The sequence below is a fragment of the Clinocottus analis genome, unplaced genomic scaffold (assembly GCF_023055335.1).
Source record: "Clinocottus analis isolate CAN_PGR_092001 unplaced genomic scaffold, fCliAna1.0.p SCAF_13, whole genome shotgun sequence".
Lineage (NCBI taxonomy): Eukaryota > Metazoa > Chordata > Actinopteri > Perciformes > Cottidae > Clinocottus > Clinocottus analis.
Genome location: NW_027175854.1, coordinates 10411669 through 10427787, shown reverse-complemented (window position 1 = coordinate 10427787; position 16119 = coordinate 10411669). Strand labels below are relative to the sequence as shown.

General features: G+C 42.0%; 3 protein-coding genes across 3 annotated transcripts; all 3 read left to right on the top strand.

Annotated features, from left to right (window-relative positions):
* Nucleotides 1-631: 631 nt before the first annotated feature.
* prkab1a (protein kinase, AMP-activated, beta 1 non-catalytic subunit, a) lies at nucleotides 632-5996 on the top strand. The gene is made up of 8 exons (XM_068574760.1): nucleotides 632-773; nucleotides 2793-2975; nucleotides 3060-3229; nucleotides 3554-3647; nucleotides 3990-4104; nucleotides 4350-4483; nucleotides 4812-4880; nucleotides 5674-5996. The coding sequence occupies exons 2-8, from the start codon at nucleotides 2826-2828 to the stop codon at nucleotides 5749-5751; spliced, it is 810 nt and encodes a 269-aa protein (XP_068430861.1). The 5' UTR covers nucleotides 632-773; nucleotides 2793-2825; the 3' UTR covers nucleotides 5752-5996.
* A 3075-nt stretch (nucleotides 5997-9071) lies between these two features.
* Nucleotides 9072-11492, top strand: LOC137784019 (phospholipase A2-like). The gene is made up of 4 exons (XM_068574428.1): nucleotides 9072-9384; nucleotides 9499-9646; nucleotides 10692-10825; nucleotides 11365-11492. Exons 1-4 carry the CDS (start codon nucleotides 9336-9338, stop codon nucleotides 11481-11483), a joined length of 450 nt encoding a protein of 149 aa, XP_068430529.1. The 5' UTR covers nucleotides 9072-9335; the 3' UTR covers nucleotides 11484-11492.
* Nucleotides 11493-12613: 1121 nt separating this feature from the next.
* Nucleotides 12614-13991, top strand: LOC137783983 (phospholipase A2-like). The gene is made up of 4 exons (XM_068574368.1): nucleotides 12614-12662; nucleotides 12740-12887; nucleotides 12991-13124; nucleotides 13873-13991. The coding sequence occupies exons 1-4, from the start codon at nucleotides 12614-12616 to the stop codon at nucleotides 13989-13991; spliced, it is 450 nt and encodes a 149-aa protein (XP_068430469.1).
* Nucleotides 13992-16119: the final 2128 nt, after the last annotated feature.

Genomic DNA, 16119 nt, shown 5'->3' with positions numbered 1-16119 from the left:
CACCTCCATCACAGCCCACCTCCAAACCACCTTCAAACCAGCCAGGCCAACTTCTTCCTTGGAGCCTACTCGGCCTTCTCGGCTGTCGCAGTGCCAGATATAAAGCCACAGCCGTCTGGCTCACAGGACGGCCTCCTAGCAGGCCCAGCTCTTTGATTCTTTTTATATCCATCTTTGTTGTTTCCAATTTTTAGAAAGTGTTAACCTGATTATTTCAGATTATACACTATTTCCAGTGGGTGCATTTTATACATACCCCTTACAGTGCATCAGTTTTTATAGAAAAATACTTATTTTTTTGTAACCTACATTAGAAAATAAGGCTCACCCATTCATCAGTCCACTGCAGACAGAGCTTTACATTCTCGCTGGGCTCACGCTGCCATCTAGTGTTGAAAACATGACATTACAGCACAGGGGGCTATTTTAAAATATTATCATGATAAAAAAAATACTAAACATAGATACGTATTATTATGTGCATGGTTGTATGTATGTGTGTGCGCGTGTGTGTGTGTGTGTGTGTGTGTGTGTGTGTGTGTGTGTGTGTGTGTGTGAAAGGAGGAGGGTGGATGGGGGGAGGGGGGGTAATGTGCGATTAATCAGCCGTTTTTAAATTAAATGTACCCCAGATAAATGTCCGATCTGCTGCGCATGCGCGAACTGATAAGGGGGGCGGGTTTGTTGAGAATGACCAAATGTTTTGTTTTCTTCCCTTCACAAATGGGTCAAATGAGCTAACACGGACACCGACGACAGCAGACGCTTGTCAGGTAAAACAAATAAATGTTTTTTTTGTTTGTTTTTTTTTCAAAAGCATGGCGCATATCTGCGTTTACAGTCGGTGCATTCACGGTCTGAATATCCGTCGCTCCCATGAACCTAGCAGGGTCGGGTCGTGAGGACGTCAACCGGGTCCGTAGCACACAGAGGCTAGCTGCTAAATGTCAAACGTCACCCGCATTGCAGGAACGTTACTACGTTTAATTCGACAAGAGATAGCTTATAATGGAGCTCATTTTCTTGCACGCCAGGTTTAAAAAAAACACGAGCTAACGTCACGTTCGTTATAGCCCCGGTGGATATGATGTCATTTTGACGCGAAGTCGGGAAAAAACTTAACCTTCCATCATCACCAGTAATCTACTGTAGTGTGAGCATAACTCAGGAGTATCGACTTCTACTGGTAGCTGTTAACTAGATAGTGAGTGGTGTAACGGATCGTTATCGATCTGTACGCCCTCCCTCCCTCACGGATCGGCACACATGTGAACCGCTGATTATTCACACAGTTTGCGTTCCCCGTCACAGTGAGAAATCAAGCTATACGTTGTAAACAAGCAGCCCGTGTTGGAATAGACCGGAGAAGATCAATTCTGTAAAAGGGACAGCCGATGAAGGTTCCGTTCAATTACACTATGATGCGTTCAGGTGCCGTTCGGTGAAAATGAGCGTTGGGCAAATGTAAATTGAACCGATGTCAGGACGTGTTCACGTGTAATCTCGTGAAATGAATGAATTCTGACCTATTTACACTATCTTTAAGCAGATAATCAAACCTCATTAAATTACAAAGTTTGTTTCAAAATCAATGAAAGTACAATATTTTTTGCCTAACCATTTGATCTGTGTGAAAACGCTATAAATGACATTAACAAAGTACATTTTCTTTGATTGTTTACAGACTGAAATGATGTTTGGGAGGGGGGCAATAAAGCCTTGAGCCTTGTAGACAAGCTGCATAATCAAACAACAAAAGGATCTCTATCTGCCAATATGGTTTTGCAGATGGTATCTCAGGCTCAGGGGTCTCTAAAAGTTGCATTTGCTTCTGTTTTCTTTTGTGCTGATCCAATCTGTGACTGTTTCCTGATGCGAACCACATCTGTAGCACCACTACCCAAGTTATTAAAATATAAGATCTTGCATTTAACTGTTGTTACTAAAGAAAAACAACATATTTTTACACTCACTTGTTTTTGTCTCGAGTCAAAGCATCCTGGTAATCGGTGATCCATTGCTAGAAATGCCTTTCAGCCGCACTATTTTTTTCTTGTTGTCAAGGTCATGTTGCCGTTTGCTTGCTTCTGCAACTGGCACTGTGTTGGTACTATCATGAAGCAATAACATAGAAAAGGAAACACAAACAAGTAAAACAAAAGATGACAGCCAGGTAACGTTGATTGTGAGGTTTCTAGTCTCTGCAATTAAATGGTATACTGCTGTGAAACTAAGGAAGGTAAAGAAATACAAATAGTTAACGTGACAAATGTGACATGGAGTAAGTAGCGTATCCAACACAACCTTTGAAAGAAAAAGGTATCATGCTGAACAAAATGTTCCCAGCTGCATGGATTGTTTTGTGAGCATGCAGTGTGTCTATGAAGCCACTTTGTGCACCGCTGTCAGCTGTCGGGTTGATGTGGTGTTGTACAAAGTGCTGTGCCTCTCTCTGAAGTGCGGCAAATTCTAGGCCTGTCAAGTTCTTCTCAATGGTCCTGACCCGCTGCTGCTTGTAATTTGCTGCACGTTTGCTTTAACTTAGTCTGCTGAAGCACATAGTAAATCATTCTAGATGGGAGCGTTAGCGCCTCGGGTGTAATTTTTATTTTTTTTATCTTTCTCATTTGAGCGATGAGGTCTTAAAACGCAACTTTTGTCGCCAGCACTCTGGTAGCAGCTATTAATGATTAATTACCTCTATTTATATTAAAGGAGAAAAAAGACTTCTCCGCTCAGTCTTCTAAACTGCTTGCCGGCTTTATTTTTATTCATTTTTTTTGACTTCACAGTGACCTTGTACCAGCCTACAAGAAGACACAGCCATGGGGAATACGAGCAGCGAGCGGGCTGCCATGGGCCACGGGGAGAAGGGTCAGCGGAGGGACAGCCGAGGTACCAAAGAGGGAGGGGGCCCAAAAATCCTGATGGACAGCCCCGATGATGCAGATATATTTCACGGCGAGGACATGAAGGTACGTTGCGCCGCTGCCTTTGAGACGGGGTCACGTGTGACCATGTTCATTTTGCACCCGGGGAATTGATGGCGCTTGTTTTAGGCTCCTCTGGATAAAGAAGAGTTCCTTGCGTGGCAGCACGACTTGGACGTAGATGACAAAGCACCAACTCTGGACCGACCAACAGTCTTTCGCTGGACCGGCGATGGCAAGGATGTCTACCTCTCCGGGTCCTTCAACAACTGGGTCAACAAGATTCCTCTCATACGAAGGTGAGAGGGGATAGATAGAACCATGTGGTTTTTTTATAGTGTTATAATCCTATATTAATTTGTAGTTTTTCAATGTAAATGCGCTGTCAAGAGAGCAAATTTTCATCTGTAGCCCTCAATAGGAGCACTGTTATGCAGAAATCATTTGCCATTTCTCATTCAAGCTAATACCATTCAAGTGCAAACTTGAAGATTGGTTTCCCATGATAACAATGAGTTATTCATTGACATTCGTTGTCATTTATTAATGAGGCTGAAGAGATGCTCTGTGTTAACTCGATTTGTGTGCGCCAAACGTTTCCCCTTTTGTCATCCGTGTCAAAGTCAGAACACCTTTGTGGCCATTGTTGATCTGCCAGAAGGGGAGCACCAGTACAAGTTCTACGTGGACGGCCAGTGGACCCACGACCCAGCGGAGGTGAGTATTACATTATTAAATCATACCGGATTTATGAGGGAGTTTTTAATTCTGCCTGCGAGCACTGTTCTGAGGGAGGCCACATTCGAGCTACGTTGAATAACAGGAGCAATCCCGTTTCCTCGTACAAATAGGAAAATGATTCATTGTCCAGTAAATGTTTTTGAGAGACAAAGTTTTCAGTCTCGCTTGTGTCCCTAGAAGTCTCCTGTAACCTGCAAATAAAACACTTGTCGTCGACTTAAAACAACGATTATGTATTATATAAAATTCTAAATAAGCGTCTGGTAGGGTTTAAATATCCGCGCTTCAAGTTGTGCATTGTCTCGCATTTCCTTGCAGCCGGTTGTGACCAGTCAGCTGGGGACAGTCAACAACATCATCCAGGTGAGGAAGACGGACTTCGAAGTGTTCGACGCTCTCATGGTGGACTCGCAGAAATGCTCCGACATGTCAGGTGAGTGCTGGACGAGCCCCTGACTGTGATGGGCGGGGCCCCAAAGCCGGTACAGAATGACATTTTCTTTCTTATTTTGAAAAATTCATCCACTATGTCAAAGACACTTTTATTCAAAGTTATGAAATCATGCAGCATGAACTTCAAGTGCTTCAAGTCAAGAGGTTTGATCCTAAATGTTTGGTCATGATTTCGAAACGGAACTGTGGAAATGTTTATCTCCCCCCCTCTACCTCCTTAATCAGACTTCTCCAGCTCTCCTCCCGGGCCATATCATCAGGACGCATATGTTCCTAAACAGGAAGAGAAGATTAAATCGCCACCCATCCTCCCACCTCACCTGCTACAGGTCATCCTCAACAAAGACACTGGGATTTCTGTAAGTAGGTGTGAGGCAGTTTAATGAGGCATAGTCCCAATTATTTACATTTACTGAAATAATAAAACTAATTTTGCGCTTTATCGTCACATACTTGTGGTACATTAACTGGAAATAGTCACTTTTTTGAGAAGCAATGTTTCTGTCATAGACCTTATTGTTGAGCATCAGGCAACGTCTCGACTCAGTAGTTGATCAAGTAAATCTGTAAAAATGGAGACGAGGAATGTATCCAAAGGACTTACACTTCCGCTGCATGTGCAACGTTCATGTTTTCTATGAAAGTAAGTTCAATAAACTTTCCCCCTCTGTTTCTTTTCATATCCAGTGTGATCCTGCACTTCTCCCAGAACCCAACCACGTCATGCTCAACCACCTCTACGCTCTTTCCATTAAGGTAAAAAAAAAAAAAATCAAGCTGACTCGGTCACACCAAGTGTTGTGTATTTTTCCAGCACCTCGTGGCTCCTGAAAGTGTAACAGAAAGTCTCTGTGGTGCCGCTTGAGAAAGGACCAGCTTTGTTGTTTTGAGTAGAAACTGTGAAAGCGCGAGCTGCTGCAGCTGTTAGCGAGCTTCACACATTGCTTGCACAGCAGATTGTATCTATGGAATGCCGACGATGATGATAAAGCTTCTGAAGAGAGGAGCTGAAGGACAGATGCTCACCTTTTTTTATACATTTTTTTTTAATAGGAAAAAAAAACTTAACATGCAAACTAATATATAAATACCAACAATGATGCCATACAAAATACTGTTGGTATTATTTTTCAGCTTAACTTATTGACCTATCTGGAAAGTTGAAGGTATTTTTAGCTCACTGCGCCGATGCAAATGGGCCGAGACGTTAAGAACCGGCAGGTTTGATCCAAACGTTTTCCAGTCGGCTCGTGCACCATCCGACCGTCTCGTCAGAAAGTGTAACGGAGGCACAAGCCGCTCTTATGAAAAAGTAGTAGCGGTCGACATTTCCACCGCGCCGCTGTTGATGGGGATTAGCGAGCGGAGCGGTTTTAGATTAGTGGGCGGGCCCTGCCACTCATCCCTGCACATGGTGATGACTGATAACATTGTTCCCGTCGGCCCGCACGCAACGCGGCTGTAAGCATGCGTTTCATTGTTTCTGACGAGTTGCTTTTTTAGTAATTTATTTTCCCAATCCACGTTGTCTTGTTCTCCCCGGTCACAGGATGGAGTGATGGTGCTCAGCGCGACACATCGCTACAAGAAGAAGTATGTCACCACGTTGCTCTACAAGCCCATCTGATTGAAGACTTTTTTTTAATCTGAGTATGTACACCTGTACACAGTGTACAAAACATCAGCTCAACTTGTTCTTTCTGTTACATAGAGACAGCAGGGGAATTATTTTGTCCTGGATTGGAATCCTGAATTAAGCAGAAGGCTACAAATAGTGCAGAGCTTCTGTTTTGTACACTCCCTGTGTATCCAGTTGTTGTGCACATCTGTTCAGGATAATACATATCACTCGGTCATTCCAATCCCACATAACCTGCCTTTTATTTCTTCACTGATTGCCCTCTTTAGTTATCGGCAACACTGTCTTTGCTTCGTAGACATAGATAGGCAGTAATAATGGAGGTTGGACATTTTGTGAACAGAAATGTAATGAAGAGTGAGTAAGGCTGGGCCATGTGGAGAACATCAAGAACACCAGATTTGAGATCAGTAATGTGGATAAGCTACGAAAGAGTGAGAAAAGGTAACCTTTATAATGTCATGCAGCGTTTAAAAAACACTCGCGCCACATGGCAATATTCAAAAAGAGAAAAATAAAATCTATATATTGCCCAGCCCTACTGGTAACGCTGGGAAAACAGGTCAAAGCACCTCAGATCCACGAGGTCGCTGAGGTGTTTCATAGAAAACATGACGGCGGAGGTGAGGAGGGAATGCACTGCAAGTAGTTCTCCACTGTTTTCATTTGCCTGTTAATCTTGAGAATGTGTTTCGTTATATTTACCGACAAAGCGCACATTTTATCATTTGTGAGAATATTCCATAATGTTTTTTTTCTACTTAGTTTCTATAGTTGGTTGCACTGTTGTGGTCACGATTTACACGAGAGCAGCTTCTTACTTTAGACTGAAACCATAATATATTTTTCTTTGATGAGTTTTGTTATATAACAAATGTATTAGCTTTGCACTATGAGAACACGCGTTTATTGTTAGAGTAGAATATGCATACAGTGTATGTACACTTGCAGCACGAGAATGCATCAGAGGTACAGCGCTGACCCGTCTGAACTGGTCTGCAAGCTGAATCACATTGAAATGCATTCCAGAAATGAACAGTCGCACCAGATAGTTGTTTCCCGCAAGCTTAGTCAGCACGGCATCATCACTTTGTGCCATGGAACGTTGCCAATCTTTTAACAGCAGCGCCACCTTTAGATGGAGGCGGGGGGGGGGGGGTGGGGGGGGCTTGAATTAAATATTGAAGATATTTTGACAAAAAAAGACCAAGAGTCCTGATTTGGGAGCCAGATCATGTAAGATTTGTTCACGTTTGTACTGTTGATGGTCCGTGTGTGTTGGATGAACTCTGGACTGTGCTTAGAGTTTAAAAAAAGTTGTGGCATCTACTTGCATCAATGCATCATTGGTGGAATTGCAATTATCAAATGAGAGCATGATGTTAATGTTCCTTCTCCAGGCCACTGGAGGCTGACAATCTCTTCAGTAAAGATCTCATTTTGTTTGGCTGCAGCGTGGTGATTATTTATTTATACGAAAATGCGAAACGATCAAATAAATCACAGTATCATGAATGTCGTTGACCCTTTGAACCATGCTGGTGTGTACATTTTATTTTTTTCTCCCTAATTTTGAGAGATATTTGTATTAAATATTAAGTTCAAAATTCACATGTGGTTTGTTTGTTTGTTTTGAGCACACTGTTCTTGAGGTCGGCACTGAAACCCAACAACCCCAACATGTCAGCTGATTGGGAAGGAGCGTACAAGCTCCTCAAACACAACATACTGAAATATTTACCTGGACAAACAGATCAGTTGTGAAGTGCCTTCACAATGAGGAGGAAAAAAAAATAAGCCTCTTAATACCTCTTCATTAATCAACAAAAGCCTCTTTGATAATAAGCAAATGTGTATAAAGAGGGTTTCATTTAAATTAAACCAATAAGCTAACTAAAGCCTTCAGGAATGATAATCTTTAGACTAGCACTTTAGAATACTCTGTAATCACCCTCAATTAGGAAAGCTAAGACGCCAAAGAAGTCTAAAAAGGGCCCAAAGACCAGTGTTTATCAAGTTAATCGGTTAAAATAATGTTTTCATAACATCCAGGAAGGATCACAATGCCCGTGTGCAGTTCCCCGTCTCTTTTAAGACCTGAAGAGAGATGTCCCATGCTGATTGGCCAAGAGGAGAAATGCAGAAATGACAGCAAGTACCAAAGAATTAGGGACGTTCATAACAGCCACAATAAAAATTATATATATGTATGTATGTGTATATATGTATATGTGTGTATATGTATATGTGTGTATGTGTATATATGTATATGTGTATATGTATATGTATATATATATATATATATATATATATATATATATATATATATATATATATATATATATATATAGATATATATACATATATATATAGATATACATATATATAGATATACATATATATATGTATGTGTATATAAATATATATATATATATATATATATATATGTATTTATATATGTATGTATATATGTATGTGTATGGGCTATGATAGGACAGTTCACTTCAAAATATTATAAAATACACATTTTTACTATCGCCTATATTCCTATTTATCAATTTCTCTTGTTGCAGCGTGTTGGACGCCTCGGCCGTGGAGATGTCTGCATTCCTTCCAGAATAAGATGTTCATCATGATAATTGTGTTTATTACACTTTACGCTCATTTAACAATTGAGTTGACTAAGAAATACTAAAATAACATTCCGTTTGCAAAATGCTTGAAATGTAGAACACATAAAAAGTGTTGTTTTACCCATGTTATTAGTGTATGTATTGACCTACGGTGAATGCAAACTAAAAGTCAATAAAACAGAAATAACACAGATGTGCCGGGAAATCGGACACACGCTCCTCCACGTCGCTCCTGTTCAGGACACATTCTGTCCTTAACCCCCCTCTTGACCTCATCGCCGCTCATATCACGGTTACTCTGGGATTTTCCATGCCTCTGTACATATGGGGGAACATGTTTGCAGTCTACCTCACATTTATCTGGAGATTGGACACGAGGGTGTGACAAGTTGCTGTCCGACTCGATCACGTATAGATATAAACAATGTAAAGAAGACACTCACAGGCATCGTATAGTACAGTGTGTGTGTGTGTGTGTGTGTGTGTGTGTGTGTGGGCGAGGGGGGTATTTAGATCAAGTGTTGATCAAAAAAGGCTGCAGAAGTAAAAGTATAAAATGTAGAAGGTGGAGCTCATTTGAACATTTTTTTTTGGAGTTGCCACTGATAATTCTTTAAATTGTGGAATAATCTGATAAAAAAAAATGTTGTGGAGTGGAAGTATGTAGTGGTCACAAGGGCCTTGAATTTGTACGAGGCCGTACTTCAGTGAGTGTACTTTTCACCATTCATACATGATGTAGAGTACAGGGAGAGTTCAGGGAGCGTGGGAATTCTTACCTGCTTTTACACATGCTGGTGTCTGTGTACATCTTGGAGTCCATACAATGTGCAGCATGAACAGCTGACAGGGCAGGTCCTATATGATATATATATACACATACACAAAGAGGGGCCTGACGTTAAAGTGAGAGCTACTTGACTCGACCCTCCCGGCACGATGAACCCCCTCCAGGCGCTGCTTCTGTTGGCCGCGGGCCTCTCTGTTGGTGAGTATGACTCCCCAAAATGCTCTATATCTGTATGCATTGTATGAATAATGGACGCGTCTTCTGGTGGAGTGTGAATGGGAGTTCTGACGCCGCCTGCTTGTCGTGCCTCAGCTCACTCGTTGGACTACTTGGCCCTGAACCAGTTCAGAAAGATGATCCTGTGCATGATGCCTGACAGCTGGCCCATTTTCGACTACGCCGACTACGGCTGCTACTGCGGGAAGGGAGGCTCCGGCACACCTGTGGATGATCTGGATAGGTAATGATGCACTATAGTGGCGGGTGGTGGCAATTTCATCATTCAATGCAAAAAAAAGGTTTTACGCATTACTACTCTGCAGTTGAATATTCAACATTTGTTCCCCGAACCCTCAGGGACTCACTGATGTCAGCTGCTGAGTGGTTGAGTGTGAGAGGCTGTGAGGGCTTGAGCTGGTGTAAATATGAATGGGACAGCACTTTGCTGCAACATCACGTGACTACATCAAAAATATTGCGTACAATTGAGTATTTATTTTATACTTTTTATTCACCGATTTGAACATCTTTCTCACGAGATGAGAAGTCATCTTTATATACTTGTTTTTGTTCAAATGAAATATTTGTTAAATATGCTTGCCTTCCTCTTATTCATTAAATGCTGATTTACGAAAAGAGTTCATGAAGGGCTCAAAATGTCCGCCACAGAGCCCTCAGGCACTTTGACAATTTGACAATGGGACACCCGTGAGCCCTTAAGGACTTTGTGGGAGCGCACCTCAAAGTCTGTGAGTTCGTAAGGGTGGAGATTGGGATTGGGCCGAGCACTGACGAGAAAGAGAGATGGGAACGTGTACCCTGGGGCTAAATGAGAGTGGCCCCCTCGTGGATGATTTTTAGGGCGCCGATTGGATAAATTGTATCTCACTCATTTGTATCTTTAATTAGTGACTGCTTATTAGACCCGTCTTTCTTGGGCGAAACAGGATAAGCACATATTTTGCGCAGACATCCTATTTTACAAATCTTATTGGGTATAATCCATAGCTCAAAAACACAAATATTGAGAATTTGTATAATGTATAAATATTAATATTTTTTTTAAAATTAATAATATTATGAATATATATATATATATATATATATATATATATATATATATATATATATATATATATATTATATATACGTGCGTCAAATACCGACGCCCTTTAGGCATGCGCTGTGTTACAAAGTGATCCGACCAGCAACGCCATGTGACCAGCTGGAATGAGAACGTGTTGAAATTCACCTTGTTTTAATCTTGTTTTGTTTTTTACCTGCAGATGCTGCCAAGTCCATGACAGGTGTTACAGTGAAGCCATGCAGCACTCCAAGTGCTGGCCCATCATCGACAATCCTTACACCGAGTTGTACCACTACAGCTGTGACAAGAAAAACAAGAAGCTCACCTGTGGTGGTGAGTACACTGAGACAAAGGGGACTTTCTCGCTCTTTTTTCATTTGCTCATGAAACCTGCAGCCACATTGCAACTACTGGTTCAGTGTCTCGTTCAAGGACACTTCAACATGCCAACTATAGGGGGACCGGGGGTGAAACCGACTACCTTGTGGTTTCAGGACGAACACTCCCCATAAACTGCATGAGAAGTACACAGACAATAAATGTCATTAATAAATTCATGGCGAAATTCCTGTACTTGCATGGAAATGTTTACGTTACGCCGTTAACAGGTTACTTGACTTTTTTTTTGACATGGACACAATAGCATTAGAATTTCTAGCACATATCTATGCATGAAAGAATACCAGATGCATTGTGTTCAGTGTATATAGTGAATGCTAATTTCCAACACCTGTCCACAGGAGGCTTTTTAAAAAATACAGCAGAAATCTCACGGAGACCATCTTTTAGGTGGTGGGGCGTGAACATTTTTCTTCCTCCAAAGTCGGCCTTTTGCTAACCACAGAATTCCTCTGCTTTACCTCCCCCTCCAGCCGAAAACGACGAGTGTGAGATGTTCATCTGCGAGTGTGACAGGAAGGCCGCCGAGTGTTTCAGCCAAGTGCCTTGGCTCCCCGAGAACGAGCACCTGCCCAGCGACCGGTGTCAGTAAAGACCAGACAACTGAATCACAATAGGAATCCACGCTTCAGCACAACATATACATTTTTTGCTTTGTTTTGTTATGTGACAGATGAATTTTACTGAGGATCATTGATGTATCATATCTGTAACCATCCACCATTCCCTCCGTGTGCAGAATTACTCCTGTTGTGTTCGTAATGGCGTCGCCATTCTGTCAATAAACTGAGTCTGATCGGCCTTTTGTCTCTCATGCTGTTTACTGTTCTTAAAAAGCGACGTCTGAACTCAAGTTACCACAGGGGGCGCTGTTGTAATTTCACAGATGTGCTGGGAAACCAGACACTTCCTCGTTTCAAGCCTGGGATTTTCCACGTCTCTGAATGTGTGGCGAAACAAGAACTTACAGGTTGTATTTGCCCTCGTGCTTATGTATGTAGGAGCGTGAGAGTATTACATCATCATGACAAGCTGAACCAAACCAATTGAAATACAGCTGCATGACAAAGATGACGATTCATTCTGTAAATTGATGTCCGCCTGATGATTATTTATCAACCATTCAATTCTGCTTATTGAAGACGTTTAAACAAAAAACAAAAAATAGTCTCGTAAGCCGTGGAGCCTGGAAGACGTTCCAATCAGAGGGTCCTGGGGCTATTTTCCTGTACCGATGTGGGGGCCTTGGGCCAGAGGATGGGGTTTGTGTACAGATTGTAGCACACACATTTGTGATTTTGGGCTAAACAAAATAAATTGTATTGAAAATTGAATTTCAAGAGCATGGCCGGAGCAAATGCAGACACAAGACAATCACCCACTGAGCACCTCCCTCAACCAAAGCCTTTGAGGTGAGCCTTGAACATAACCAGTAACAGCGCTTTTATATAGCGCACCCCAGACCCCCAGATCCTCTCTCTCGTGGTTAGGTTGAGCAACTCAAGCCTGGAGAGACACTCTGGGCTCAGGGTTCAGAGCTTAAAGACTGTGGGAATTCTTCCCTGCTTTTACAGATGCTGGTTTGTGTTTGTTGTCGAGGCAAACACACCTGTGTTGTAAGAACAGCTGACGGGGCAGCTCCCAAGGTCTCGCTCATGATATAAAAAGAGCGGCCTGATATTAGATTAAGAGCTACTTGACTCAACCCTCCTGCCCTCCAGGATGAACACCCTCCAGGCGCTGCTTCTTTTGGCCGCGGGCCTCTCTGTTGGTGAGTACGACTCCACGATCGCACGCACAGTTCCTAGGAACACACGCGTCTTCTGACTTCTGCTTGTCGTCCCTCAGCCCAGTCGTTGGACTTAAAGGCCCTGAACCAGTTCAGAAGGATGATCCTGTGCGTGATGCCTGACAGCTGGCCCATTTTCGACTACGCCGACTACGGCTGCTACTGCGGCAAGGGAGGCTCTGGCACACCTGTGGATGATCTGGATAGGTAATGAACCAGCCTGCTTCATCTTAAAATACAATAAAATATCATTTTCATTGTCCAATCTGATTAAAATGCGTCTTGTTGGACTTTTTATTTTTACCTGTAGGTGCTGCCAAGTGCATGACCATTGCTACAACGCAGCTATGCAGCACCCCGCGTGCTGGGCCATCGTCGACAATCCTTACACCGAGCTGTATGAGTACAGCTGTGACGAGAAAAACAAGAAGGTCACCTGTGGCCGTGAGTACGCCGAGACAAAGGGGACTTTCCTCGGGCTCCTGTATTAATCAAGCTGATATTATCATCTTCTATTATCATGTTCTTACTGGTTTTAACAGACAACATCCCATTTCTTCAGTTCTGACCTCTCTCCACTGGCTCCTAGTTTTAGGAGTGATTTTCAGATTTTGTTGATCCATCTTAAGGCCCGCCTGGGTCTGGCCCCAGATTATATTATTAAAATGTTAACGGCATTTGAGCCAACTCGCATCCTTAGATCCTGTGGTGGGGCCCTCCTGGCCGGTACCAAGTCAAGCTTGAATCAAAGGGTGATCGCACTCTTTTGCCATCATGGCAGAATCAATAACTTCTTTTAAATCACTTCTTGAAACCCATTTTTATAGAATTACTTTGAAGTGATTTCATCCTTTTATGTCTTTTTATGATCTATTATGCAGTCATTTTGTTCCCATGGTTTTGTTTGTATATTTTATATATTTGTTTGTTTTCTACTGTTCTTTTTGGCTATTTGTTTAGTTTAGTTGTATTCAATGCCTCTATGGTATTGTCTTTTTTGTTTACTGCAATTTAAGTTGTGTCTATGCTTTGCTTATCTGTGGTAGCACTTTGCAAACTTATCAAAGGTGCTAAAATTAAGTTATTATTAGTCGTATTATTATGTTATCCTCACTTTCTTTAATTTGTATGAAATATTGGTCAGCATTTTGGTAGTCACAGAGTCTCCCTCTCGCTCCTATATCTTCTTCAGCAAACAACAACGAGTGTGAGATGTTCATCTGCGAGTGTGACAGGAAGGCCGCAGAGTGTTTTAGCGGAGCGCCTTGGATCCCCGAGCACGAGCACCTGCCCAGCGACCAGTGTCAGTGAAGACAGCTGAGATAAAGTGACAGATCTATATAAAGAAAGAAAAATGGTTGTGCATGTTTAGGCTTATTGGGAATATTAACGTGCACACACAGACACAATAATGGGACACCGTTGCTTAGAACCATTTAGTATTTCCTCCTCATTTTCCATGTGCTGATATAACCTTGTTGTTAGGTTTATTGATGTGTGTCTCTCATCATGTCACATGCTGTTTTAACCACAGAGGGCACTACAGTCTTCTATTTCATTTCTAGTTTGCGGGGTGAAAGTGGCAGCACAGACTTTTATGTGTTGGTCTATGTCAGCTGTCCTGTTATGCTTTCTGTAAAAGTCCCATGTATTGTATGTCATATTGGCACTTAAAAATAAATAACTCTGTTAGGAATACAATTAAACTGGGATTGTTTTGTTTTTTTGCTTCAGCTTGTGTGCGTGTAAATGAGGATTTTATAACTTCTTCTTTTTAAATAGATCCATCAGTAAGTCGAGTTTGTTAGCAATATTACTATTACTATTATTATCAAAACCATGTGTGGATTCTGCCAACGGCTACCAGGAGCCACTTTTTGGCAATGGCAATACAAGCACAGCGCTGTGTGAAAAACAGTTCATTTCCAGCTGCTTTTGTGTTGCTGGCAGCACTTGTTATTAAGCCCTCTTCTCTTTAGCCGCTACACACAACTGACGCTTTCGGGTGAGATTCTCGTTGCTTTTATTCAGATCACTTGACACCAGATTTCCAAAAACAGATCCACTGCATCGTTAGTGTATCGGTGTCAGCTAGCCGCCGCCACTAGCTCCCGCACGCCACTCCCAGTGATCCCAGGCGCAGCACACTGGATGAGTGAAGTAGCTTCAGGCCATTGTGCAGACAGCACTAAGCCAGCAACCGTTAGCTGGCTGCTTGGCCGTGAGCCAGCTACCGGCCGCTGCTGGATTACAGATAAAATGAGAAAAACGACAACTGCAAAGAATCCAAAAATAGATACTGGACCCCTTGAAGGCTGTTTTCAAATCTAACACCTTACGCAAGTATGTGCGTCTCTTTCTTATCATGGTGTCATTAGCTGTTGGTAGACACGTTTGGAGCCACGTTACAACGAATGAGCAGAACTTGCACCTCGAATGCGTAACATTATAATTAATGGCATCGGAAATACCGGTTCCACCACCTTATTACCATAACGTACTGCGAAACAAACAGGTTACATTTGTAGGTAATTCAAGTTCCTGAGAGGAATGTATGTTCCAGTTATGAGGAACGCCCTTATTATACTTTGAAGAACAGTTGTGATAGTTTTAACAGGTGAGAGTACTGTGTTGCGTGACTGAAGCGTTGTTGTTGTACGTCATGAAGTCTCTCCTGAGATCATTATCTCCCTGAGGCGTATCCAATAAATAATGCTACGTTACCATTGGAATGGTATGTTCTTAAACAAGTGAATGGTGCATAATTATGTCAGAGATTATGGGTTGATGAAAGGCTTGGTAATTTACCTCCATGGGTAATTAGCAAACAGATCAGGCTATTCTTATGTAGCGTTCGTAGCTCAAACTGCAAACAATGTATGCACTGTAATTCATAGATACATAATTCTAGTAATCAGAAACCAGGAAGTGTGAAGAACGACAGTTGATGGGTCAAATAAAAACATGAGACCGCCGTCGTTGATTTCTAGTTCACGTATCTTATTTGATCACAAACCAAAGTGTTTTTTAAAACATAACCAGGTATTTTGGTTGCCTAGACCTGACTAAGTTGATTCCTTTTGAAGAGAAAGGTTTATTTTAAAAAGGACGTATGGCGAGACGCATGGACGCGTCTTTCTGGACCTTCACGGAAAAAGGCGCAATAAACAAAGAAGAGCTTTTTTTGTAAGATATCGTACTAACCACTGGATTAGGATACGTTGTACATTTCACTATAGTTGTGCGTGATAACATGTCTTGTGCTCTATGGCTTTCTTTAGCTTATCTTTCCTTGAACACCGGACACCGGCCTCATGAATAAATAAGCTCTTCAGGGTACAAGGTGGGTAAACCTGCTGCAGGAGAGAGAAGGCGGCACCCGCCTGAGAGAAAAGAAAGTGAGGGACAAAGAAACAAGTACGACAGAGAGGTGACTAAG

Bases quoted from the DNA above. Each gene is read 5' to 3' on its own strand.
- prkab1a (XM_068574760.1), top strand. From the start codon at position 2,826: ATGGGGAATACGAGCAGCGAGCGGGCTGCCATGGGCCACGGGGAGAAG. The intron at 2,976-3,059 runs GTACGTTGCGCC...CGCTTGTTTTAG, and splicing joins TTCACGGCGAGGACATGAAG to GCTCCTCTGGATAAAGAAGA. The intron at 4,484-4,811 runs GTAAGTAGGTGT...TTTCATATCCAG, and splicing joins ACAAAGACACTGGGATTTCT to TGTGATCCTGCACTTCTCCC.
- LOC137784019 (XM_068574428.1), top strand. From the start codon at position 9,336: ATGAACCCCCTCCAGGCGCTGCTTCTGTTGGCCGCGGGCCTCTCTGTT. The intron at 9,385-9,498 runs GTGAGTATGACT...GTCGTGCCTCAG, and splicing joins GGCCGCGGGCCTCTCTGTTG to CTCACTCGTTGGACTACTTG. The intron at 9,647-10,691 runs GTAATGATGCAC...TTTTACCTGCAG, and splicing joins CCTGTGGATGATCTGGATAG to ATGCTGCCAAGTCCATGACA.
- LOC137783983 (XM_068574368.1), top strand. From the start codon at position 12,614: ATGAACACCCTCCAGGCGCTGCTTCTTTTGGCCGCGGGCCTCTCTGTT. The intron at 12,663-12,739 runs GTGAGTACGACT...GTCGTCCCTCAG, and splicing joins GGCCGCGGGCCTCTCTGTTG to CCCAGTCGTTGGACTTAAAG. The intron at 13,125-13,872 runs GTGAGTACGCCG...TATCTTCTTCAG, and splicing joins CAAGAAGGTCACCTGTGGCC to CAAACAACAACGAGTGTGAG.